The 27,927-nt window shown below is 40.3% G+C and overlaps 1 protein-coding gene across 9 annotated transcripts in view; it reads left to right on the top strand.

The window, feature by feature from the left end:
- Positions 1-2,425: 2,425 nt before the first annotated feature.
- The window catches only part of ATRX (ATRX chromatin remodeler), an 85,488-nt gene continuing 59,986 nt past the window's right edge, over positions 2,426-27,927 (top strand). For 3 of the 9 annotated variants that reach the window (XR_013957516.1, XM_080624613.1, XM_080624614.1), the window contains exons 1-8: positions 2,427-2,614; positions 12,617-12,729; positions 15,962-16,017; positions 17,735-17,787; positions 19,417-19,538; positions 20,802-20,921; positions 24,617-24,726; positions 26,840-26,907. Coding sequence is in view for 8 of the 9 variants with exons in the window: in XM_080624613.1 (XP_080480739.1) it covers positions 2,595-2,614; positions 12,617-12,729; positions 15,962-16,017; positions 17,735-17,787; positions 19,417-19,538; positions 20,802-20,921; positions 24,617-24,726; positions 26,840-26,907 (662 nt within the window). In the remaining variant the exon portion in view is untranslated. Of the gene's footprint in view, positions 2,615-12,616; positions 12,730-14,664; positions 15,021-15,961; positions 16,018-17,734; positions 17,788-19,416; positions 19,539-20,495; positions 20,602-20,799; positions 20,922-21,375; positions 21,773-24,616; positions 24,727-26,839; positions 26,908-27,927 lie in introns of those variants that run through there. The other 6 variants (XM_080624617.1, XM_080624615.1, XM_080624616.1 and 3 more) reach the window with 6 other exon arrangements.

Below are 27,927 nucleotides of genomic sequence, written 5' to 3' on the forward strand. Positions count from 1 at the left end.
ACTATCCAGTCTCTAACAGAAAATCACTTATGCTGGAAACAGGTTCTTACAAGAAGTTAAAATTTGAGGTGCTTTCGTCTGCTTTGAGAAATTAATTCTAACAAAGGATATAGAAAAGTGCTGGTGCTTTGTTTCTGTATTGGACCTTGATGTTTACTGATTTCTCATGCTGAAAAGGTTTAATTATCAAATTCAGACCACTGCTCAACTCATTCCACACCAGCACTTTGAACTTTATCAAGGGGAATAGAGTTAACAGCAGAACAAAGAACAAACCCAGGCACTTGAGTAAGCAGTTACCCGTTTTCATTTTCTGTACTGCTTTTTCTCTGATGAATAGAGAATGACTTTCACTGCACATAATCTATTCCATTTCAAAGCTTGGATCTTGACCATGCCCATAAAATGAATTCAAGAAGAGTGGTTTATTGTTCTGGATTAATGGTGCCACTTTTATCACAGATAATAACGTGAAAAAGATGTATATGTAGTTTGTATTTCTAGGTCAGGAGCACGTAAAGTTATTAAAATAGTCTCTTGTCAATTGATAACTGTACATGTCTTTCAGCCATTATTCTTAAAAGTAGGCTAATATCTACTTAAGAAAACTAATTACTGTCATTACGGGGAGAAAAAATAATCAGTGTGATGAGACTCTACAGTGGCCCTTGGTTTGTCCTGCAAACAAAGCCCTGAATCCTCGTTCTTCCAGATGTACACACAGATCTTGGTGTGCTGCTACAATCTGGTTTTTGACAACCTCACAATAGTGTCAGGTTTTGTCTTCTGGAGTAATTGTTGGGAAATGGAAACATTTTCAGTCTTGTTTTATCTTGACATTTTCTCCCAATGGGATTTGGTTTTCATGTGCAACTTTAGATACAAATTTTGAATTGGAGGCAATTAAATCTGGGTTTTTAAATTGCTTCCAAATACTTTCTTCCATCTCTCCAGGAAATATTAAAAGAAAAAATACTATAGAGTAATAGTAATAAATGCATCTATGTAGTTATTCTGAATCAGTAGGGTATGAGTCCATAAAGCAGACTAAATCCCTTAAACTGTAGCACTGACCAGGTGAGAGCCTTTTTTAACAAAGCTGTTAGTAAAACTGCTGTTGAGTATTGCTAAACTTCAGCAAACACAGGATGCAGTTTTGGGGTAGAATGTTGAATTCTAAACCAAATTGTCTTTGACCAGTTGGTAGAATGTCCCTGGATGTATAAGCTTATGCGTGCTCAAGTGTCAAAGTGCCATTTACTCTATTATCACTGCCTTCTAGAATGAAATAGATACTAAGGGTGACAAGGCTGTCATGGTATTTCTTCTTGTATTTCGCATACTGCTTTATGAAACCAGATGAGTTGGGTTTGGGTTTGGTTGGTTGGGTTCTGCAGAAAAATAGATTTTCAAAACTTCTAATGCTTTTTATCTTTACAATGAGTGAATCTTTATATCTTTATAACAAGTGAACAACAGGTGTCACCTGTTCCAGTGTCTGTCTGGTACTGGATTTGGTTTTGGTGGTACACTTTGGTTTGGTCATGTGGGGAGATAGAAGTTTACACACCAAAACCCCAGGCAGTGGAGCTCTGCAGCCTTCTCACAGAAGCACATACATCCCTGTTCGGAAGGAAAGGAGGTATTCCAACCCTCTTCCTGCAGATTTTAGTATCTGACTGGAATGTAGAAGCTGCTGGTGCGAGCAGGGAAAACTATCTCAGCACACTTACATGAAGCTGCCAGCGGTGTGTTTCCTTATCTAGAGCATTTTCTGGGTTTAAGACGCTCTGGGCTGAGTGAAGCTCTAGCTGGCAGCGTAACCGGGGTGTTGAGCAACACGTTCAACCTCGATAATCTTCATAGAGCTTACATTATTCATACCTCACTCTCTTTTTATTTGGTACTTGGGAAACCATCCCCTCCAGAGCTTGCTTTGGTGCTCACACATGGTCTGCTGTGAGCCCGGTGGCTGCTCCCACTGAGGATCAGGGTCATTCTGGTGCCATTGTTGCAGTTTGGTTGGCACCACGGGGTTGCTGTCTGTACGGTGGCTGTATTTCAGTGTCGTGACTAACTCGATGCTGTTGAACTCAGGCTGTGGAGCTGCCCAAAGCAGCAGTCCAGTGATGATGGGTGGCTGGTGACGGCGTCAGACCCGTCCCCACTGCCGCCCACGGGCTCCCTTCCGCCGCCTTGGCCATGGCGTCACTCATGGGCTGGCGCCCCCTGCTGGGCAGACGCGCCATCGCACTTTGTTTTGAAGTGATGTCACGGGCCTCGCCGCGTGACGCCAGGCCCCTGCCGGTGATGTCAGCCGCACTCCAGCCAATCAGAGCGGGGAAGGTTGGGACGATGACGTAAACGCCCCTAGCAACAGGCCTCGTCGGAGCCGCCCAATCAGAAAATAGCTGGGGGCGGCAAGGAGCCAATGGGAGCCGGCGAAGGAGGAAGGCGGCGGGAGGCAGGTCTCCCTCAGCCTCCCGCCGATAAGATGGCGGCGGGGCTGGCGATGGTGGTAACAGCGGCTTTGTCTGCTCCCAGCGCCTGAGCCCGGTTCCGGCCCGGCCGCACCGAGCAGCGGCAGCGGAGACATGACCGCAGAGCCCGTGAGGTACGGCCCGAAGCCCGCCTCTGCCGGCCGGCGGGGAGAGCGGCGACCGTTGCTGGCGGGCGGCCTTCGCTGCTGCACCGCACGGCCCGGCCCGCGGCGGGGGTGGGGCGGGGACGGGCCCAGGTGGTGGCGGGCGCTGCCGGCGGGAGGCCGGGTGGGCAGCGCAGGGGGAGGGCAGGGCGGGGGCTGGGGTCGGCTCGGCTTGTGTGCCTGCGGCCGAGAGGCAGCGGCAAGCACTCGCCTCTTCCCGGGCACTGCGGGGTCGGGCCCGCGCCTGGGGGGACGGGTGGGGCTGGGCAGCGCCGTCCCGTCCCGGTGGGAAGCGAAGAGAAGGCCTGGAGGGGCGGGGCTGTTATCGCCCCCCGCCATCGGCCGCCGAGCCCCGCCGCGGTCAGTGTCCTCCGGCTGCCCGCCGCGGCCACACGTGTCTGTGCTGTAGTAAAGTCCTTCCCGTCCCGCTGAGCCCCCCGCGAGGGATGTGTTTTCACGCTGGTTTACAAACACCTCCCTCTCCCTTCGGAGCGCTGTCTCCTGCCGCGGTGGTTATTACGAACGGCTCCTGTTCTGCTGCGTAAAGTGAGTAAGCTGACAAAAACCCCAAATAAAGTCCGTGTTAAGGAAGACGCCATATTAAACTATTTATCAATAGTTGACTTTGTATGCTTTCGATTTATCCATGTTGTAAGGGGTCTGATCAACACAGTCCGTCACCCACAAATATTCCAGATGCCTAAGGCGCTGTATAAACAATAAAGCGTTGTCACTTGACCCTCACGAATGCCTCATGTATCTTCAACAACAGACAGTATTAAGAAAGGGAAGCGTCACGCTGGCTTAAGTACTGGGCCTACGATGAAGTTTTTCCTGTGGTCATGTTTGTATATCTTCACCACCCAGTTTTAGATTGATTTTTGAGTCATTAGTAGCTACTATTTAGTTTCAGCAAAAGGGATGATATTTTTGCCTCCTCTTGGGTATTGCTTGATCTTAAAGCCTTAATGTTTCTCAGGAAGTAATGCATGTGTAATCTAACAAAAAGATTTTACAAAAGATTATCATCATTATTGGTTTTGATCACATGCTGCGTGTAAGCCATGAGTATTGCAAATACACATTATCTGGTGTGTGACTTTCCAAGTTTCCACTTTCTTCTGCATGTGTTTTCTTCCTTATTTTATAAGACAGGGATTGCACCTCTCCCCTTTCTCGCTCCCACTTTCTTCTCTCTGGGTTCTTAAAGTACTTTGACAGCCTGAACCACTTTTGTGTTGGATCGATTATTTCGTGTGTAGACTGAAATACTAATTAAGGGGTTTTCTCCTCCTTCTTCCCCAGTCTCTGGGCTGCAAGAATACAGTTTGAGTTTCATACAGCAAACACATCTAGCTTGCTACTACTTATTGACTGGTTTATGGTCATAATTAGTATTGCACAGTCTGAATAATGCTCTTACATTTGGAGCACTCTGCGGTTTGTTTTATGGTGACTGTTGTATTTTGTTCCCTGCTTTTCCATATTCTGCTTTGTCTCTTTTTGAGCCATTTGTTCCCGGGCTGCATGATGAAGGTTTGGTACTTAACTCTTGCTATTCTTATGTTGTTATTGCTTCAACAATTAGTGATACTACTAAAGGGCTGCTTTAGTTGGTGCCTCAGTGGAAGAGGATACAGAAGCTCATACATTTTCCATGCAGTTTTTCAGCTTGCCTGCAGACAGAAAGGTAAATTGGATTATTTCAGCTTATTTGTAGTTGTGAAGATGAAAAAGTATGTACAAAATCCGTCTTGAGATTGTGTGTAGTCTTTGGGTTGGATCTGGCCCACCTAATAGCAGGCCCTGTGACAAACTGCTACTAAGTAGATGGACATAATACTTTTGTTTGGTGCTCCAGACTTCTGTTCATTAACTCAGTTCTCATTCAAAGTGTTTTTTATAATTCTCATCGTATTATCTCATCTTGAACAGTCTGTTTTTATTTCACAGGAGCAGTTCCATGCCAGGAACTAGGCATGACATTGTAGGGTACCACAGTTTCAGGGTTAGAAGCTGATGAACACATTGCATGGGCTTTTCCTTATATTCTGTGTTAATTTCATTTCTACTTAAATTAGGAATAGGATAGAATGGAAGGAAAAAGAAAACCACTCACATCCTCTCCCTCTCTCTTTTGTTCCCATTCCCCACAAGTCCTTTTGGCCTGTCAGCTCCCTGTGTTGCTGTCACCCTGCACAGTCGCCCTCCATGTTCATTTCATCTGCTGCTATCTGCAGTTTTGCTGTTGTAAGACTTGTACAGAAATAAACTTGGGAGGTTGTTGTTGTTAGAATTCTTTGGAAGACAGACAAACAGTAGAATTCTGATGGAAAAATCTTTTCCCAGCACTTCTGAAAGGATAAACTTACAGTGTTTAAAAGGAAAATATTCAATACTAGTCTGCTGGCTATGAAGTTTTAAGCTTTTCTATAAGGGGTGCTTTTGTTTAACATTAAAAGCCTAGGATGAGAAGTTTGGAATGCTGAAAAACACGATGGAAAACTGGAATAGCTGAGAAACTTAAAAATGAAATGCAGCCTCTGTCAATGTTTATAAAGATTTTGCTGCTACTTTTGCCCCAAGAACTTGATTATTATTCTTTTTTTTAATTGAAGTGGAGGAATCTTTGCCATGGTGCCCCGACCTTGTGCTACCGCTCAGTCCATACAGTGTACAAAATCAGCACAATGATAGAAAGAAAAGTTTTGCTCTTACTCACCTGAACCTGTAGTTAGTGTAGTGAGAGTACATCTAAGTTGGCAAAATAAACTTCATTTTTTTGTATGATTCAGACTTTCCACCTTTCAGGATGATATTTTGGAACCTTGCTGTTAACATTTTTGTTAAATTTTCTGCATTTTACAATCACTTAAGTTTGTTCTGAGTGATTTTATAGAGTTGTTTGAGGCATGTTATCTAATGCCACAATAGTCAAATTGGAAGTAAGTTAATAGCGGTCTTGAACTGGAGCTTCAGAGAACGTGGAAGCTTGTTGTCTTTCACACAGTCATGTGGAATGGGCACAAGCAGATTTTTTGACTCATCCCCTAGGAAAAGCAAAATGTCAGGCTGTCAGGATGTGCCCCAGAGCCAATGTGTTTGCACTGCTTAGATGAAGTTCTCAAAAAGGAACTTGCAGCAGTGACTTCAGTATTTCTGTTTTAGTACAATCCTGGCTCTGTTAGGGTTTTTAAACTTTGTGTCAGGGTCTGTGTTGGGCTTAACTGATGGTATCTTTGTTTTCTATGAAATAAAATATTTTGGTGTGACACAGGGTGTATAATGAAACTTCTGCAGTAGGATGGCCTGAACCTCATGGGAATGTGAAATTTCTGGTTCTGTTAAAGATGAGCACCTGCACCTTCTGCTTGAAGGGAGGAAAAGTTAGTGCTTTTTACACGGATGTACCTCACCAAAAGCAAATACCAAAAATTATACTACAGTGTGCTGTGTTCACCTTAAAACCAAATGCCTGCAGCCTGTGACAGGGCACATTTTTAGACTGGATCACTAGATGTGCCTTCTCTAAACGGGGAAGCCTCAGAAACTGCTGAACCTCATGAAATTCCATTTCGTCTCACTGGAGCTCAGCCTGTGCCTGCAGGTGATCTGGAAACATGAATTGGTTCACGGATAGGTCAGTGGCAAGTTGTTCCAGTTAGGAGGAGGAAGAAGAAATTGTAGAAATTCAGTGGCAAATACAGTGGAAAGTTTTGCGTTGGCTTTAGAAGATGCTATGTAAAGTGTCATGATTTACTAAAGGAAAAAGATAAAGCTTTCATGTTTTGTTATCACATGTAGCCACCAGGCAGTTGTCATTCAGGATGGATGATGGATGGATTGATTTTGATTTTTTTCTCTATTTGTTTTCTTTTTTACTTTAGAAAAGGAGTGAAATTTTCAAAGAATCAAGAATTTGATTACACAGGTTTGGTTACCTCAGTGCTCTTTAGGCAGTGCATTTACAGGTCTGAAAGCTGCACAGTTATAGAAATTTCTATCTTAGTAGGTCCAAGTGTAAGTCTTAATAGGTTCAGCTGTAGAAACCATGTTGGGCAAATACATCCATCATGTAAAACAGAACCAAAAAACCAGGCAGAAGATTCAGGACTGACAGTGGGGCAAAATGCGGTATTTTGTGGAATGTAAAACTGCACTTCAGGTGCACCACAAGTCTTCAAACCTTTAGCAGACGTGATTGGGAATATGTGGGAGACTTGAAGGGACACGCTTAAATTCTTAGACAGAGTTTGTAATGAGTGATGTCTCGTTGAAAATCTGTGAAAAACTCCAGGAAGCAAAAGGCAAAGGAAGTAACAGAGGGGGCAGTTTTACAGCTGGAGGGGCATGATGCTGTTGGATGTGGATACAGTTTTGTTTTCTGTGTTACGTATGCTAGTTTGAGCTTTCTTTCCTGAATTAGCATGATAAGATATTCAGTTTGCCATGAGTTTTGTCTCATAAAGGTGAATATACTATATTTAGTTTTTCAAGTGGTTGACTTCAGTCTTTTTCAGCTTGCAGATTATTTTGCCATTGAAGTAGGAAGACTTCTGTGTACATTGAAGGCAACCAAACTGTGAGATTGTCTTAGCTTTTTGTCTTTTTAAGCTTCCATTAAAGAAACAGGTTAAAAAACCAGAAAATTTATCAGTTTTTATTGAAGCATGATAACTGTCAGCCAGAGCCTGATACGGTTGTTTGGATACCATCTCAACAAAAAGAAACTGTGTAATCTTCCTTGGACAGAATAAAGGGTCTCTCAGTGACTTTGAACCATTGCTTTCTCATTTCCCTTGTGTGTCTGGAGGAAAATAATTCTGTTTACTTGTCTGAACCTGTTACGCTGTACTTAAGCTCCAAAGTTACTTCATCCTTATCAGAGTGTCTTCAACTGTACAAGGTACCACTTGATTAAGCCCCTGTGGATTTCAGGTCTGTTCTAAACAAAGTAAAAGAGTGAATCTGTGTTAACGAAGTCTTAAGTGTAGAATCTCTTGAGTCTGATGAAGTGCTAGATGCCAGCATCTCTTTTCAGTCAGAGCTTTAGTGTTCAGGTATTTTGTAGCTGTATCAGATTTAATAAGTGTAATGTGGTCCAATTCCATGTAAACACAGAGCTTTCTTACTCTGAGCATGGTCAAACCCTGGAACAGTCACCCAGAGAGGTTGTGGAAGAACTAGGAGACTAACTGAACATACTTCTGGGTATAACAGCCTGTAGCTGTTGCTGCTTGTGCTGGGGGTTACAGTAAGGTTCCTTCCAACCTGAATGATTCTGTGGTTCTTGGTGTTGTTTGCCTGAGCAGCTCTTAATTCTGCTGACAGTTCAAGCGCACATGGCATATTGCTGCTGCTGAAGTTACGATCTCTTCACCCCGAGATCAGTGTCATCACCTCTGCTTGCAGAAACATTCATGCCAGTGAGTAGTGAGCTGAGATAGGGAAATCACCTGGATTCAGTAGAGTAAATGGCTGCTTCTAATGTGGATCAGCTTCTGTTCATAGGTCAGACAAATCCTTGTTCTGACGCAGAGAAAGGGGAGAACTGGCATCAGGTGTGTGTGTGTGTGTGTGTTGATGAATGGGGGTTTGCATCCTTTGACAGTAGAGCTGGTTAATGCCAACTTGAACAGGCTGTGTGAATCCGCATGGTAAAGTCTTGCTACTTTTGAAGTAATTGGTATATCAGTATAAGTAAGTTACAAAATACTGATCTGATTTAGGTTATACAATGTCACATTGCTTTGCCCTTGGAAAACAATTGTTGTGTTAAAAACCAAACTAGGATAGAAGTGTGTTTCGCCACCTTTATAAAGCCATATTCTTGTTCAACTGATAAAACTATAGTGATTTGATTTTCTGTTTATATATTTTTAATGAGAGAAGTAAGGTTTTTAGGATATTCCAGGTGTGTTCACACCTTTTTTTGATTATGGATAAGAAAACAACTTCCATTGTAGGTTTTATCATCTTTCACTCTTTCCAACAGTCTTAAGCTATTTCATTCATATACGTTCAGCCACAGCAAAGTTGCTGAAAAAAAAGCCACATTTTGCATGAAATGACTATGTAAGTTCTGCCCTTGTAACTGACATGTTGAATAGGGTTAAGTCCAACACTTTTCCTTCTTACCAGGGAGAACTGGGATGAAGATTTGCAGATGACAGAGTTCTGGCCTGGTTATAGCAAGGTTTGGGTAGTGCATCTTCCCACTGTCGTAATTAAAATAGTCCAACTTTTGCTGTGGGTTGTTGGATTTCTTCCTTTACAGTGGGATACAGCCTGAAGCAGAGGATGGTGGTTGCAGGCTGGCAGTTGCTTGAAAGCACATCCAGTTTTGTTTTTCTTTATTTTCTTTTTTTTTCCAAAGGGCTGTTTAAATTTTTCTGCTCAATACTTGTTGTTCTGCAGTATTTCATTTCAGCCTCAGAAGAGAAAAGTGATTGAGACCTGAAGCAACTGAAAAGATGAATTTAAAAACCTTGTGCTCTTGAACTATTGTGAAAGTTCAAACGTAGACAAAATCCAGGCAATTATTGAACTTCAGGTGAATTCTTAGGAAGAATTTTGCAGAGATGTCTTTGTTAACATTGAGATGGATGAAAAGCTCCTGTTTCACTGACTTTCAGGAGCCACTTGAAATTCAGGTGAGGGGTGCTTATTTAGCCTAAAAGTCGGTAGGATCCTCTTGAAGAATGAGAACTTCATTTGTTTAAAGAAAACAGAGTTGAAAGTAACTGGGGCATTCCCACCTACATTTTTGAAGTGTCTGAAGAAAGTAGATAGAAACTGAGCACAATAACAAGGTTTATCCGGTGCTGTTTCACAGTATAACCCACAGCATGACCTGGATTTGCTGCTGAAGTGAGTGGTCCTGCTTTTTCCCCTACCCTCACCTGCCATCAGAGAGAGTGGTCATGTAAATGTGTGGCAAGTTGAAGCCAAATGAAAACTGTTTCTTAAGGTTGTATTTGTCCGTGGTTTGACTCACTTGGCTCATAATGTGCTTCTGCAAACACAAGTGATGAAGTAAGGTGGTGGGTTGACCTGGTCGGATGCCAGGTGCCCATCCAGCCACTCTTATCACCCGCCTCGTGAGCTTCTGACAGCTTCTTATAGAAGCCACGCCTGTAGCCTCTCCATTATCAAAACTTCACCACACAAGCCCAGTACAGGTAAGCATATACAATGGGACAGCATTCAACAGCCAGAGGGAATTAAGTGTGTTGTGTCTAGATTAGGACACCACGTGTCCCTTCATTTCCCTCTTGCTCTGTTCTACTGATTTGTAGAATCATTTGGCCTAATACGAGGTTTGCCTAATGTGTATATATATTTTTATCCTAGTAAGGGCCAGGCATTTACTGTTTAAGATTATAGCCCTTGCTCTGAATTTAAGTAAGAAATGGTGTTCTTATGAGATAGTTTCCCAAGGTCACAAATCAGGTTCATGGCCAAACCAATAATAGTAGGCCACCTTTCCTTTCATTCCTGTTTTAATTAGGCTAAACAGTGTTGAAATAGCTCTAGACTGAGGGTGAAGTCATTTGCTCAGAACATGCAAGCCCCAAACCACTAATAAATAGCGTAGGGGTGTTGCTGTGTGGTAGAGGGAGTCTGTTTCCTTCACTTAACTGCTTCCAAGTTGGGTCTACATTTTTAGGCTCCTGTGCTTTAAAAAAAATACACATTTTGTATGTTCTTATCACTTTAGTAGTGGGTGGGTCTGTTCATTTACTACAAAGAACAAGGATTTTGCAGTAGAAGCTTTAAAAAAGATGGTAGAGAATATATTCTCAACTAAGTGCATGACATGAAATCGCTTTTGTACAAAAACAGGTAAAGCTTTGCCCTAAATTAAAATTTCTTTGTGGTGAAGTATAGTAATGCCTTTACTTACATTTGACCTGATATTCCTTAATGGAGGCTGAGAGTACAAAATGCTGAGTAATGGAGAGGAAAAGCAAGTTGAGAACTCTTTTTACCTTTAGTTTGTGTATTAATTTTTTGGCTGTTGTTTGTCAGCACGGACACTTTGCTCTGAAAATGCTAATTTTAGGCTCATTAGGATAAGAGTTAATAAATGGTAATAATATTGCAAGTGTTAGTCACAAAGACACGCATACTATTGTGAATTTGGTTTGTATTGAGGACAATAATACTATAACTCATCTGTAGTTCCCATTTTCTAACATGCTGTTACCAAACCAAGTTATTTATAAACTAAATGAGCAAAATTCCATATGAAGGGGTTTTTTTTGTTTTTCTTTTGGTTTTACTACCAAAACTGAACTTTCTTGTGGCCTTTCTTAGTGTGCGTTAATTCTTCCGACCATCTGGAATAGATATAAAATCTCTTTATGTACTTTTACCATCAGATAATTCTGAACAGTTCTTTAATATTTTTTTAACTTAATGTGAATAAATGGTCATTAAAATCTCCTGAAGGAGAGCACACAATCTGTTAGAACTCAAGTATGCCATTACCATCTTTTGTAATGGTTTCCAAGTATGCCCTGCATCTGTGACAAAAAGGGAAGCCAAGGTTCGTGTGCTGGGAGCTGTGTAGCAGCATGAGTCCAGCAATTAGAGGGAAGGACTTTCAGACAGATTGAGAGAAGAATTTTAAGATACACTTGAGAGTCAAGCAGGTTTTGTTACACTCTCCTTCCAAGTTGCTCAGGTGATTGATGGTATGTACGTGGTCTCAAAAGGAAAGTGTCCTTTACTCATGCAGAAAAATCTTTCCATTACGAAGTGCTGTTTTGTTTTATTTGGAGTACTTAAAGAGATTTAAAGGAATTACAGATTCTGTTTTTAATGGATGTTTTATGCTGCTTTGTATGTGGTTATTTTCACTGGTTTGAATCACATTTGCATTAATGTGATGGTGCCTTTTCACTCACCGTTCAAGAGAGCGCTCACCTCCATGTTCTTCTGATAACACAAGTGGGGATTTTTTTCCAGCAATAACAGCTAAGTAAAAAGTCTTAATAAACTGATGTGTTCAGAGTAGTAGAAGAGATGGTAAAGGTGAGTGAATTGAGCTGATAAATAGTGAAAAGTTCCTACAACCTGTAAAACAGGGACGGAAAATCTAATTCCTTCTTGCTGTCAGAAGACTTGCTTTGAAAGTAATGGGGAGATCTGAAGTGAAAAGGATGGAAGGCTGTATCCTTTAGCCGAGTTAGCTTAATGGAGGGGATGGTGTAGCTGAGCAGTTTGGAAACCCGTGTCTCCCAGCAGAAGAGGTAGAGTGACTCAGATGTATTGGCTGGCGGATTTGAGAGGCTGGATGGTGTCCAGGAGAGACGTGGTGACAAACAGCTGAGAGGGGTAACTTTGGGTACAGGGGATCCAACAGGGTGACTGCGTTTGGCTTGGTCAGGGTGCTTGCAGGTAGGAAAAGGCACTTGTTTTAGGAATTGTGGAAGCTTTGGGAGAAGAAAATCTGAAATAAACAATGTGGAATGAGAGGGAATAAGATGTAGGTTATGGAGTGATGCAGCTCTTTAGCAAAAGCATAGGATAAAGGTGTTGCCTTTTTACTGTAATGACTATATGTAAAAGACTAACAGTCCCTGGTATCTAAAACTGCCTAGTGAAAATTCCCAGGGTAATATTTGTTATAATTTAATTATTAATGCCCATACAAACGGATCAAGAAAGGATCTGATCCTACGTGGTTGGGTTTTTTCACAGAATTATGCAGGATACACAGTGTATATGTACATGGCTGATTTAATAGAGGCTTTGCATAAGCATGTAGATCTGTCGTACTCAATGGACCTGTTTGTTTCTATGGTTGCCATTACTAGATGTTCTCTTGCAGAAAGAAATATGTAAGGAATAAGTGAGGGGTTTTTGTAGGTGTGTATTAATTGAGATTAAATACAGTTTATTTCAATCATGCTAAATTAGCCCAAGCTATATCAGTAACTTCAAGTTCTACTTGTGTTTTTGCAGTGAAAGCAAGTTGAATACGTTAGTGCAGAAACTTCATGACTTCTTGGCTCACTCATCAGAAGAATCTGAGGACGCAAACTCTCCTCCAGCATTATCTAAAACCAGAACCACAGGTAAAAAGACATTTTATGGTTTTCTTATCAATGTAGATACGATTCTAAAGTCAAATAACTTTGTGATGTTATTTCACTAGATTGCACTGCAGTGGGGCAATTACGGAAAGGCTTAATGTAATTTAAGTGGTGATATCTTAACAAATATCCAAGAGGCCTTTGATACAAAAGATCTGAATCTTTTTCTAAACATTGAAAGAAGCTAATCCTTATGGTAATTCACTTTCAGTGGAGCATGAGATGGTAAACATGCATGTATTTGCTGCGCTAGGGGTTCCTAGTTGAGTTTTCCTTGATGTGTAAGCATGGTATCTTGTTTTTTCTGCTGCAAAAACCTACAAGAACTTCTGCAGTCCTTGTAGGAATGAATAATCTGCAGAAGTCCTTGTAGTTGTGGAAGAAGTTATGGAGATGATGTTTTCATAATTATTTGAAAAAGGTTTGTACGTGTCACCTGGAAACATTTGGAACCAGAACAATACTACTGAAAAACCTTGAGTCCTATTGCAAAGTCAGATTTGGTGTTGGAAATTTTTACTTGGAAGTTAGAAATTTAAACACTTCGTCTTGATTACAGTCATTGAAAGTGAAATTATTTTGTAACAGCACTGAATAAAATCTGTTTCCAAATTCAATTAGGTTAAATCTGTTTCCTAGTTAAACTGGGACTGGATGCAGGTTCAAAGCCTTTCAGTCTACTGTTTAATGAGCTAAAAGTTGTTCTGAAGTGCTAGAGTACAGGAGAATAGGAATGCTTTGGTTGTGTGAGTGAATTTTGAATGAATTACTCAGTGAATTACTGAGCAAATTTTGGAACTCTTGTTATCCTAAGTGATAAATTTACACGGGTTTTCTGGGGTACAGTTATCTTTAGTGTTCTGTCTTGAGAGAGAGTCTGCTGCCATGTGGTGCCAACCTCCTTGTGTCAGCATCAAACTGAACTGTTAGCATAGGAAAAAGAAATTAATTCATGTGGTACTTCAGTGGCACAATAAACTGAACTGTGATGTAGGTGCACCTCAGAGTGGAATTTTGTTGAGGAATATGCTGGGGGAAAAGGAGTCTTTTCACTTTATCCTGTGTAGTTATTAAGTATTTTGGCTCCTTCGCTCAAAATACAGATTTACTTTGAAACAGAAGCACGCTTAGTAATCAGTAGCAGGCATGTTTCAGTGTTCGTTTTGAGACCTCAGATTTTATTTCTTAAAAAGGATCGTGTTAAAAAGTCAAGAATTAAACACTTCACTATTAGGAAATGCCAGAATTAACCCTGCAAATTTACTTCCCCTCCCAATTTCCTGTGCATAATGAAAGTGCCTTTAGCAACTGTGCTATGTTTTTTTTAATCCACATGATGTTCATTCAGTGTAGAAGTGATAGACATGATCGGGGCCAAATCAGGTTTATATAGTAATGGATCTCATTTTGTTCTAGCATTTGGAGATGATATGTGAGCTACTGGATAGTGTTGTGAGGAGGGAGATGATCATGAAGATGTTTAAGTGTGGCTCAGGAGAGCTGGGACATGGCTCTGCCACACACACAGGTCGATTAAAATATGGAGCAGTTGCTTGCTGAGTTACTTGGATCTTGTGCACTGCTGTGGTGCTGAACTGTACCATATTGCTGTGTGCAGGGAATGATAAGTAAAGTGGAATTGCACCAGAAACTTTCATTCTGGCTTTTCTTAATTCTTGAGTACTTGATTTTACAGCTTTAGCAATGTTTCTTTATCCTTTCTGAGCAACCTGGTCTAGTGGAAGGTGTCACTGTGTATGGCAGGGAGGTTGGAACTACATGATATTTAAGATACCTTCCAACCCAAACCATTGTGTTATTTTATGCTTCTGCTTTCAGATTGGGTGTTTCCCTCCTCTACATTGCATGCATGCCATGAGGAGAATCACTGAGGAGCAGGAAGTCAGTCTCTCCTACGCTCTGTGTCAAGTGACCAGCCCCTGCCCTAGAGCAGCAGTGGCAGGGGAGCTCGTGTGCTCTAAAGCTCTGAAATGGATGGAGCATGTGAGCTGGGTCAGCACTAGGAGCTGAAAAGGGGATGCAGCATCCTCAGCCCTTCTGCAGGGATGGAGCATCCACAGCCTGCTCACACGCAGAAACTGGAACATGTTCAGTTGCTTTTGGAGGCAGTGCCCGTGCAGTCTGGTTAGGAGGTTGAATGCAGAGTCAACAGAGATTGGAGCTGCCAGCGTCAGAGATATCTCTGCCAAGCATGTACAGATTGGCATTTTCCATGGATTTGTCACTTGGACAAAATTGGTGAAGAGTAGAAGGTGGGCAGCATCTAATCTCCAGAAGCAGTGTCACCCTTCTTACAAATTTCAGGCACATTAATCAGAATAGGGGAATACCTATTCCAGAGGAGAAATTTCATGTACTTAAAAGGCCCCGAAATTTTGTCTGTTCCATTTTCTGTTCCCCCTACCTTAGCTTCACATGCTTAAGTGGTTGGATCATTTTGGCTGAAACTCACCCAAACAGTTCAGCCCAGGTCAATACCCAGCATCAGATTTTCTAATCAAAGTGATTTATTTTTTTTTTTTAAGTGTAAAAGAAAATGATTTGGTTTTCCCAGAACTGGAGTTTAAGAATCATCCAGTAAATTGCAGTGCTTATGTTAAAGGTACATATCCTGTGATTATACTACCACTTTACTTGCGTGTTTCTCAGTAGCGCATCCATTAAAATACTGCTGTTATTAAGCCTTTTGAGGAACTTTGTGCAAGTATCACTGAATCACTGAACTTAAAATCTTCCATCACCTGGACTGCAGATGGATCAGTTTTAGGTTACTTGTCTTTAGGTTTTATATTCCACAGTTCCCAAGATGGAAAAATGGGAGTTCTGTATCATACGCTGCATCAAATGGGATTTTTGTCTGTGGTTCCATGATCCCAGATTTAATATTGTGGCTTTAATGTCCAGATGTGTAAGAGAAAATACTTAAAGCAACTTCTTAAAGATGAAAAGAAACGTACTAACTCTGTTATTTCTGCTTATACAGTTGCACTTTCATTTCTTCAGTATTTCTTCACTAGTGGAAAAGTTTCTTGGAGCATATTAGCAACTTAACTGAAAATTGAGACTGTGTTTTGTTGTACAACAGTTTGTCTTTATTCCTGATGGTGAAACATAAGCAATGCTGTGATGTACAATGTGATGAACTTGTAGTATTTCTTGCATTTCAGTGTATTCCTTTAATTTCTCTCCGTAGGTAAAAGTAGAGAACCTAACAGTAGTCCAGCATCAATGGAGAACAACAGAGAAGAGGTAGGATTAAAAATGTTTTTGAATTTTAGTTGCATGACTAATGCAGAATGGCTGGCATAGGAAACGCTGAGTTGATTTTGTTGCTTGTTCAATAAATAACTTAAAGAGCGTTGTCAGAACCATGCAGTAGATGTCATCCTCTGTGCTGCCTAGAAACTTTAGCTGTAAAATGTTGCAAAAGAAATCTAAAATTCAATTTTGAAGTTTGAATTTTTCTCACGTTGATTTAGGCATATGCAAGCAAGCCTGTTCCCTCCCCCCTTCATTTCTAACTTATTGGAATACATGAATTTAGTTGAGCAGCTTCATCTTCTTTCTGATGCACAATAATTCTGGGGAATAATGTCTGTATCACAATTCAGAGTTTGCTCACCTGAGGGATGCCATTGCTCTTGGGTTAAGAAATGCCAAGTGTTACAATTGATTCAGATCACAAATATTGCAAAGTGAGTTTTTCTTTTTTAAAGAGGTTTGGTTTATTACTCTTTTATTCTGTTCTTTGGCGTATGTGCAAACAGGCTCTAGCTTATTTTTGGTTTAAAAAAGCTGGTCTCTACCTCTTATTTACAGTTACACCCTGTTACCTGGATAACAGGGGATATTTAATTGTCCTTTTAGGCAAATATGCTTCTTTTTTAAAAAAAGACAAAAAGATGGAGATGCAGGATCTTTATTAAACATGAGCAAATTTCTTCTCTATGGTGTTATACATTAAAGACATATTTCATGTGGTATGTCTTACTAATACCTACTGTCTTGTTGGAAACGTTCTGGATGATAGTATGTTAATGTGTAGAGAAAGCACAAATGCCAGTGTCCTGCCTTACTTTGTCTTTATTGCAGTAAATTCAGGTATTTATTTGGTACTGCTCAAACCTAGTTATATATTTGCACAGACCTTTGGAAAATCAGTTTTCCTGTCAAGACAGCAGCCCCTTCTGGCATATGAGCCAGATCACAAGTGTCTGCATTTAGCTGGCAGTTCTTGGGGGCATAGTAGCGATAGCTTCCTAGTGCAGCTTCCTTCAAAAGCCCTTTGTATCTGCATGTCAGAAAAGATGATGGTTTCTTCACATAGTGTGAAATCCAGTCTTAGACCTGCATAAGCTTCTGCACCAGGAATCCTGGTGAATTGTAAAGAAATCAAAAAGCAGCATGGAGGCAGGTGTGAGTAAGGCTGTTCTTCCATGTGCTAATCATGAAGTTAACATTGCAGCAAAGGTACAGAGAGCAGGAGGTCCCGGGACTGTTCAGGATTAGGACAAACCAGTGATCATGAGCTGTTCTCAGTCATTTCTCCAGAACACTAAGGTAACTTTCAGCAGGTAGGCAAAGTTGAGGATTGCAAGGAGAGAAGTTCCTCAGTTTCATGAAGACTCAGCGCTTGAGATACATGCAGTGTTTCTCTCTGAACATCACAACAACAGTGCCCTCTCTGAGTTTCTTTTAAGATACGTGCATAGGGAGGTTAGCGAGCATTAGTGACTTAGTGTTTAGTTACACCTGGTTTTTAAACCCCATAGATCTAGTTGAACTGAGCTGGCATGACTGTTGAAATTGTGTTTCACATTTGCTAATGCTTTTGCTGCCTTTGTTGTTGTTGTAAAAGTGATGGTGGCTTCTGAGATGTGTTCTAGTTAATGTCAGAAACTGTTTTTTGTTGACAGGTCATTTGGTCACAAATGTGTTGACTTTGACATTTTTTTCTTGTTTTCAGGGCAGTAGTTCTTCAGAAAGAACCAAATCCTTGGGGTCATCACGTTCAAAAAGGTTGGTTTGGAAAATAAAGATACTACTCTTAGGCATGTGCAACTGTAGAAAAGTCCATGTGTTGTGGCAGTGACTTTTAATATAGACCAGTATAAATCCATTAACTTAGCAGAGTGCTGGCAAAACAAAGGCCTTGTAGTGCACAAATCATCTTTCAGGGTCAAGATCACAAAGCTTGATTTTTACTAACAGAGACAACAGGATATTTTGTATCTTCAGGACAAAGGTGTTTGTACAATTGTTCCTTCACTCCTGCTATTTCTATACAGGGTTCTTCCAAAAATGTAAATTGGGTCATAGGGAAAAAAGGCTTTTTCTGTACCTCACTTTTGGGAGACTGTAGAATAAGAATGTGCTATGAAGTTGTCCTGTGCAGAGACTGCCATTTGTTGTCTCTCTGCTTAATCCCTTTTTGCTTTCTGATTTTACAAAAGTATGGAGTTCACTGTTTACTAACCAGTTTGAACCTACCAGAGGCAAATTGTGTGTGACCTAAGTAACTCGTTGTAGTAGAACTCCTTTTGCTCTCAGCTGATGCTCATTCATGTTATGTCCTTCATGACTTTTTTGATCCTAGTCTCCTGTATAGATAGGTGAGCTCTTCCAGGGCGTGATTTCAACAGCTGCAGTATTACTGCTCTTTACAAGCATGTATCTCTCTTCACAGTCCTTTTTATCCTAGTTTGTTATTTTATGTATACTGGAATTGAATAATATTCTTTCTCCCTTTTTTGTTTGTGTTGATTCCATATTTGCATGTGTGGTTGTGTATATGCCTTCAATTTCTACCTCCTCTTCAGAATCCAGTGTCCTGCTGAACTCTTTCTCACTTACCTGATTCTTTATCATTTTTGCAGTCTTGTTTGGGGTGGTTTTTTTCTGCTGTCTATCAGTAAAGGTGTTTCCACTCATACACTTACCATACTGTGCCTGAGACTGACAAAACCAGGATCCTGCAGTAGTTCATGTATTACCTTCAGACCACTGAAAATTATGCTCAACATACCTTTTTCTTTCTCCTTTTTTCCTTCCCTCCCTGCCCTGACATTGTAAATTCATCCATTTTAACGGATTCATTCTCAATTATGTTTGTGTGAATTTCTGGCAACTGGTCCTTTTATTCAACAGTCATTTCCTTGTGCTTTTTTCATTTCCTTGCAAGCATCTTTTCTGCCAGGCTGCTTACTGTCATTTGCTAATATCTATGTGTTCTGTTTGTGCTGCTGTTAAACTTGAAATGATGTATAATGTTTCTGAGTGGACATTTCACTTGTGTTTCGTTTCAGCTTTTTCCCTAGAGGTGTGGTTTTCCTTAATTCCTTCTTAAAAATACAGCAAACCTTGATTTTACCAACAATATAATACAGCAAGCCTGTGAAACAAAAGTATTTTGTTAGTATATCATTTTATTTCACATAGGAAAGGAGAGTTCCTGTTCCTAACAAGAAAATTAGCCTACAACTGATTACAGTAATTCAGAGCATCCCACCTCATAATGTCTTAAATGAACTCAAAATGAACATAGGTTTCCCCAGTTAGAATGGTGTTTTGCTTGCAAAGCTCCAGGCTTATCTGCATTGCAATATGTCATATTTGTCATGGTGTGGGGTTTTTTTTCTGTCTCCGCAGGAAACCTACAGTTGTAACAAAATACGTTGGATCAGATGATGAAATCTTAGATGAAACTGCAAATGAAGATATTTCAAATGAGAACTCGGAAAACGATGTTGATATGCAAAGCTTGCCTAAAGGTAGTTCATGTCTGTCTTTGTTTCTGAATTCAGCACATTAGCCAAGATGATGATGCAGCATAATTAACTAGAATGCACATGGATTAGTAAAATGCCTGTCTTGGGTTCTGTATCTTTTATATATAAACAGATGCTAGCGCACTCACACACACACATCCCCTGTGCATGTGCAAGAGGAAATCAGGCACCTTTAGTTTTGAACCCAGCATGCTTCAGGCTGTGGGTACACCAGGATGTGCTGGTGGCTTTATTTCAGATGCCTGCTGGCATCTGAATAAACCCAACATGAAACAGGGGAAGTAATTTATTTCAGTTCTTTTGTACAAGTCTCAAACTCTGTCACTCACAAATCTTATTTTACTGTAATTAGAGCAACAAAAGCAAAACTAAATCAGGAGGGAAATGTCATTATTTGATCTATTTTTAAACACTCTTTTAAAACAGTTAATGCTGTAAGCCTATATCTCACTCTTCTTAACTGCGGTGTTTGATTAATCTCTTCCATTTCTTACCTATGAATGTTACAAGAAAACTTCATAGTTTTTATGAATACCACTGTGTACTGCATGAGTAATGGTATTTAAAGCAGTTACTTTAAAATTATCTTTCCAGAATGTTAGATTATTTCCAGTGTCCTTACAACAGAAGTGTTAAATCTGAGCTCTTAAGTAGGAAAGATGGTGTTTCATTCACATAAGTTTGATTAGTATTTGTCTCTGTTTAAAAACAAATGGGGATTTCTGGATTTTATTAAAGACTAAACAAGTTTTATTCTATTGCTTTTTCATTGCTTTCATGTTAAAATAAGTTAAGATGAGGGAAACTGCATAGAGGGGGAAAAGAGAGAGAGAACAGTAGTTACTCTAAGGCTTTTGATAGATGTGACCTAACAAAAGTCCTTTATTTGTAGCACTGCAATGCAAATTCCTGTACTACACACACCAGCAGTATGACAGTCTTGTTCTGCACGACCACATCAGGGCAGAGAGAGCAGGATTTGCTCCTCACAGCCCCTTCGGTCTTTGGCTTCTGTCCTGCGACTGCAAACCAGATGTAGATTGAAGTGTGTGGTGGTTTGGATTTGGTTTATTTATTTATTTTGAATTTCTTTTTGCTGTGAACATCTGTGCATTCAAACTCGGAGTTTTAGTCAACAGATTGCACATTTTTTTTAAAGTACTGTGTTGGTCTTTATTTAAACAGGACTTTTGCACTTCATTTGGATGTGTAATGGTTTCCAATTTCTAAATAAAATCGTTCTAGGTACAGTGGTTGTACAGCCTGAGCCAGTGCTGAATGAAGACAAAGATGATTTTAAAGGGCCTGAATTTAGAAGCAGAAATACCGTTAAAATGAAACCTGAAGCTCCCAAAAAGCGTGGAGGTAAATACAACTTAAAGCATTTACTTAAACGTGTTTCAGTTGTTGCTTATGACCACATTTGGTACATCTAAAAATCATTCCTGTTTCTAATCAATTATCCTAAAAATACCTCCACTCTTCTGGCTTTTTGTTCAGTAAGGATTCTAGCTGACTGCAGTTAGCCTCCATTGCTACCCCTGCAATGCAGCAGTGGAAGCTAAGATTAGTTCTCGTTAAACTTTATCTTTTCAGTAGCTATAGGATGCATCATTAGGTGCTCCATATGGCCCCTTCATGCTTTGTATTCAGAGCAGTTGCTTGGTTGCCATCAGGTGTTACAGGTATTCCTTTTTTTTTTTTTTTTTTTTTTTTCAGGATTATGTTGGAGCACTGTTAATACATTCAGGAGCATTCACTGACTCACCAAGAAAGCAACCATATTTGAGCAGGGTATAGGCATGTTATCAGTCAGTGAGCTAACAAGAAACTCCAAACCTCTTAACAAGTCAAATACTTTCTTCTTCTTCTTTTATATTGTGGGAAATTGTGTGGCCCTTCTAAGGATTACCTCTGAGAAGCTGCTGTGCCAGCTGGTTTTCCATAGCTGCTGCTAAAACCGAGGAGAAGTTAGGTCAATTATAGTGACAACACGAATTAATAGCTCATTTATTTTGCAAAATGTAAAGGAGAGGGAGGATAATTTATAAAGTAGCCTATAAGAAGGCAGATACTTCCTTTACTACTACTACTATCTGAGTTTACACATCTACAGCATTACCTGGGATATTCAAACAGCTCTGGTGCATGCTACGCATTCTCCCCATTGTATCATTTGAAGTACTTGCTCTCTTTTGAAGTCTTACTATAATTTAGTAAGTGCTATTTCTCCATCTGTGGTTGAAGAGTAAAATGTGACTGTGTGGAAATGTGCTTTTGCATACATATGGGCTTGTGCATGATTTTACTCACATTTTGAGCACTTATGTTTTCTGTCAGTTACTAATCTTTAAAGTCAGATCTGTTCTGTTCATGCAAGACATCCTATGCAGCATATAGGAGTGCTTTTTCCATTTGAATTTATAGTAATTTTAAAGAGGGCCAATGAAGATCTTCAGGGGTGTAGTGTTAAAAAGATAGGACCTGCTTGAGCTTTGTGGCCTGTCTCTCCATCCCCAGGACACTTCATATGACCTGCCCTTCCAGCTTTTTTTCCTCCGTCCCTAGAGAATTTTCAGGCCTTCCTCTGTGTATCTGGACTGGTTACTCACATACTGGTGCCTGATGTAAGGTATTAGTTTTGAAAGCGACATCAAGAGTTTGTTTAAGCCATACCTTTATCCAGGGTAAGCTCAGTTGTATCTGTATCACTACAGATAATCTTTGGCTTGATTTTTAAAGCTGTTCAAGTCCATGCGTTAAGCTCCTGTCAACATTCAGGGAAGTGGGATAGGTACTGCCTCCTCCTGTGTTGCGCCTATTTCCAGACCAGAAAGGGTAGTCAGGCAAGGGACTCTGGCTGCAGTCTGCCTCAAGAGCAGCTGGATTAGGAATGTGTCAGACCACGTTTACTTGGCAGCATGCACAGCAAAAGTAATGCAGATTCCTTTACCCTTGTGTGCAGCAAGTCTGGTTGCATGAAATGGCACTTGCCTTTCTCTTGCTGTTAGAATGAGGTGCCAAGCCTGTGCACAGTTCTAAGCACTACTGCTTTCAGCAGGTAAGCGTGTAGTCCCAGCTACTTGAGATCCTGAATTCTAGGCACAGTGCAAGTAAATAAATAATAGAATAAAACATGCCAGCCTGTCTTGTTCTTTGTGGAGTGCATCTCCACATTTTTACTAGGAGTTACGTGTCCTGTTTATATTAGAGATAGTAGTAAGAACTCTCACCTTTCTAACATCCAGATGCTTTTATTCAGGACTGTAAGAGGCATTGTGTCAGGCCTTATTTTCAAGGTTCGTGTCTGCTGGATGAGTATGGTTGTATTTTTGTTAATGAACTCGTAGTTAGGTATGTTTTTTGAAAGTGTTTTCTCAGTATTAGTGTCTTTTGCTCACCATCGTTTGTGGTAGTAGCATGGTTTACAACATTTTGCCTCATAAGTTATCCTGTCATTTTTTTTTCCTGGTGCCAATTTGCAGATTTTAGGGAGCAGGCAGTAGTGCTTCCCCTTAAAGTTGCAGAGAAGGGAATGTGACTTGGGACTTGGCAGTGAACAGCTTGTTCTCCTTCAGTTGACTGTTACCCTCTGATCCTTACACCCATTTAAGGACTGTGATGTTTGACAGAGCCTGGGTAGGTTTCTGTGCTGTTTAGTGTACTAGAATGTGATATTCTTTTCTAAGTAGTATGAGAGGATGGATGTGTTTATTTGAGGTTTGACAGCAGCATTTGAAACAGGCGTTTGAGCTGGTTTTGAGTTAATGAGAGATGCTTTGCAAGTCCACAAGCTCTGCAGTACCTGCACTCATGCGTGCATTGAAATTGGAAACAACAAATCTTGTATTCCAAATTTCAGACTGCTATTTCCACTGAATTGTAAAGGTGTATTAGTTGTTCTTACTGGTCCATAGCCTGTTTGACATGGTGCTTCAACAGGAAATTGCTAGTAGCTTGTGTTCATAGAATCATAGAATAGTTAGGGTTGGAAAGGACCTTAAGATCGCAAGGTCCCAATCCTCCTGCCATGGGCAAGGACATCACACACTAAATCATGTCACTCAAGACTCTGTCCAGCCTGGCCTTGAACACTGCCAGGGATGGAGCATTCACAACATCCTTGTCAAAGGACAAGTCACAGTTAAGTGATCTCAGATTGAACCTTTATCTGCTTGATTCCAAATTAAGCTTGCGCAAGTGTATGAACTTGAGTGTATGAGCTTTCACATATGATCTTCCTCTTCTTGAAAGCATCACTGCTACTGAAAACAAAATGGTCTCGTAGTATTATTAATGAGTTGGGTTAGCAGCCTGGCATGTAGTGAGCCTCCCAACCTCAAGTTCACCACCTTTCAAAGCAAATTGGGGGATTGACATTAAAGGGAAGCTTTTCTGATCAAATGTAGATAGAGGAGCACAGTAGTACAGAAAGTGTGGGAGTAATCAGGAAGATGGCAGAACTGTAGTTTCAGACAACCCCAAACAAACAGAGACAACCCGAAACAAACAGAGACAACCCCAAACAAACAGAAACAACCCACCATCAAGAAGGGAACAAAAAGTAGCCTTTTTTTTTCCAGGTACTACTAGAAGAATTTAATGCATTTTCTGTAATGATTTCCCATCTTTTTCTTTGAGAAACTAAAACTGTATGTGAAAGAAATACCATTAATACAAACATGAATTCCAGTGGCATTTTACGAGTAAAGATTAAATGAGGAAGGTTGTACAGAATATCAGGGCTGCTTTGAAAGAGTTTTAGTGATGATTCTTCTTTAAGTGTGTTCTCATGAGGTGACCAGTTAATCCAAATTAAATCTCTCAAAGGGAAAAAGTTGTGTCTTGGCCCCAAATTGGAGTGTAGAAATGAGAGGAAAATTCTTTCAATTGGTGAGTGGTTACAGAGAGATTTCTGTAATGCTGGGTGGTAAAGAAAAGGCATATGAAAAACTTGACAGGCCAAAACACTGTAAGGAAATGAAATGGTTATCTAGAGATTTCTTTAAGAAAATTAAAAACCAAAACAATTAATGTGTGGCTTATAATCCTCTCTATAGAGGAAGGACTACATGGAATTGTAAGCTGTACAGCTTGTGGCCAACAGGTGAACCATTTTCAAAAGGATTCAATCTATAGACATCCTACACTGAAAGTTCTTATTTGTAAGGTATGTGGTAAACAGTTCTACAGTTTATTCCTGTTTGTTTGTGTGTGAAATGTCATATTAGCTGGCTTGGGTGGGATCTCTGTGGAAGTAGTTGTTGTTTATTAGCCAAAAAGCTTTTTAGTTGTTAACTGTTACAATTAAGGAAACTAAAAGCAGAAACCAAAAAGGCAAATGCAGCTTACAAATTGATGTTCCTGTTTTCATACACCCCAGTTAAACTGATTGTAGTTTCTTTGTGATTGATTTTTACAGTTTTAAGTCTCTCAGTGTATTTTTTTATGTTAAATGATCCATCTGAAATTTCTGCCTACTCATAATGTATTGTAAGAGCAGATTCAGTTCTGGATCTCGGGGTAAAAGCAATTCACGTAAAACGACATTGGAATAAGAAGTGGGAAAGTAGCTTCCAAGCTACATCAGTTTCACCTGTGTACAGCTCCTGGACTTTCTTGATTCCCAGCAGCCTGTGTAATGATGATCTAGTACATAATCCCAAACCAGCATCTAGGTCTTCAGCTATATGGTTTCATGATGGCTTCAGTTCGCCCTAAGTTGCAATGGGAAGAGGTGGGAAACAGGAGGGGAAGGAGACATCCCTATCTCCTGTTATGGAGACCTCTCAGTTTTCAAAGAGATATAAAGAGATCTCTCTCTTGCTTATCTCTATAGTTGTAAAGATCCTGTATTTCTGAGGATACCTCTAAAGGTAGATCCAAACCTGCATTACAGCACACATTTAGCACTCTTCCTTCCTGCTTCTCCCCCAATTCCCAATTGATGTTTCATATTCAGCTGACATACTGTCTCAGGCGTGTCCATTTAGTCTAATGTTCTGGCTCATTTCTTCTGTTCATTCTGGCTTATTTCTTTTATAAAATACACTTCAGAAAAATCAGCTCACAAGATGACTGTTTTCAGTCTTCTGTGGAGTCCCAGCTCTTTTTCCTGCACTTGGGAATCCTTAACATGTAGCTGCACGTGTTCCTGCGTTACATGCAAGTTACCTGGTTCATTCGGGAAACCTGTTTAGGGTGGTGGATTCAGTAGCAGCTCTCAACTGTGAGCTTTGCCAGAGAATTACATCATGTGTTGTGTCCCATGAGTTTTCTGTATCTTAACTGAATAGGCTTTATGTCAGTGTGAGAGAGAGCAATGGAGATCCATGATCTGCATACTCCATGACTTCCATTGCTCTCTGTGCCTAGTTCTTCCCTTATTTTTCTCCTGCTCAGGTAACCAGGTCCAGACTTGTTTTCCTTTCGCTGTAAATGCTGTGTCAAATGTCCAAATGTCTATTTTTACTGGCCTTTTTTTTTTGTTTGTTTGCTTAGTTTATTTGAACAGTTGTAAAACTCTGCTCAGGATCAAGAGGCATCATCATTTTAAACTCAGGTGCTGAAGCCTCTTCTGGATACTGAATTCACTGGAGGAAAGGACAGAATTCAGCTAATAGCTTGGGTTAATCCCTGTTCAAGTAGAGCTTCAAGTCTGGGAGAACGTTCTTTAGTAGTAACTGGAAGAAAAAAACCCCAAACCTTAAATTTGGTTTAAAGAATTCAGCAACTGAAGCCACTGCTGGGATAGCCAAATTGTGTGTATTTTTCTTACTTTTACCACTTTCTCAGTGAAAATGCTTAATTTGTACTTGGTAATTGAAGCCTTGGATGTTAACATCAGAATAAATCCTGAAGACCTTTTTATCTAAAGACTTATGCGATCAATTGCTAACATAAGGAGCATACAGCTGAAAACTGTAATTTATGTAGGATTAGTTGTGTTGGGGAAGGTGTGATGTTGATTTACCTGTGAAATAGATGGAAAAAGATTTGAAGAGAAACATTCAGTTGATATTCTAAAGCATGCAAATGTGCAGCCATCAAACAAAAACCTACATGATTTTTAAATAAACCTTGAGGCATCTGAATAAAAAGTCATGGTTTAGGACCTCTTGTGTCTGTGGAAGGTGTTTGTTAGATTAACATGAATGTAGAAAGGTTAGAATGCTGAACGCCTTGCAGCTGCTGCTTTTAATGACTTGCTTCTAAGACATGCAGGAACCATGCATTACTGAAATGTAGTAAAAAGATTCCTTGACATACCTCTTTCTTTACAGACTTGCTACAAATATTACATGAGTGATGACATTAGCCGTGACTCCGATGGAATGGATGAGCAGTGTAGGTGAGTGCACAAAACCGCACAGCTCTTCTGGTTTGGTTTGTGGGATTTTTTGCTCAAGAAACTATTTACAGATGTAGATCAGTACCTAAGAGTTTAATCAAGAATTGTTTCTCTCCAAGAAATGCTCAGCCAAGCCCAGGGGTTTTGTCAATATTTTATTGCTGTTCTGGTAATTAACAGGAAAGCATTTTCTAAAGAAACCCAATAGCAAATGCATGTAAGACGTCACATTTCTAATTAAATGGCATTGCCACCTTACAAATGCTTTCAAGGTGGGTATGACATTCTAGATCTTGTGAGCCACAGAAACTTGATTTTCCAAGATTTCCACTTTTGAAATACTGAAGTACTTCTCTGCCCTTATGTCCAATAGCTAAATGTGTAATCCAGTCAAAATTGAGCAGGCTGTGATGCCTGTGAGTGAGCTTGTCAGCCACTTCTCAGGTCTTCATCAAAGACTATGCAAGCTAGACATAGATCCAAAACCATTTCTTTTTTCATGTGTGTCTGTAGTAGTGATAGACCAGTTAAGGCTAGAAAGACTAAAGGTAATTCATTTTGCTGTAACATAAAAGAAATCACTCCTCCATCCCCTCAACCTCCCCCAGTTCTCAGAAGAAACACTGAAAATAAAATCTTACTGTATTTTTCTCTGATTCTAAAATCACTGCTGAAGTTGCATTTGGGTATTGCTGACCCCTTTGTGCACTGTTAGTCTCATACTTTAATTTCCTGACTTCCAAGTTCTCAATTGAGTGCTTTCCAGTCACGCTTTTAATAGTGTAGTGATAGAACAAGGGGGAATGGGTTTAAGCTTAAACAGGGGAAGTTCAGGTTGGATATAAGAAAGAAGTTCTTCACTGTGAGGGTGATGAGGCACTGGAATATGCTGCTGGAAGAAGTGGTAAATGCTCCATCCCTGGCAGTGTTCAAGGCCAGGTTGAATGGAGACTTGGTCAACATGGTCTAGTGTGAGGCGTATCTGCTTCACAGGGGGGTTGGAACTGGATGATCTTAAGG

Source organism: Psittacula echo (genome assembly GCF_963264785.1).
Source record: "Psittacula echo genome assembly, chromosome: 8".
Classification (NCBI taxonomy): domain Eukaryota; kingdom Metazoa; phylum Chordata; class Aves; order Psittaciformes; family Psittacidae; genus Psittacula; species Psittacula echo.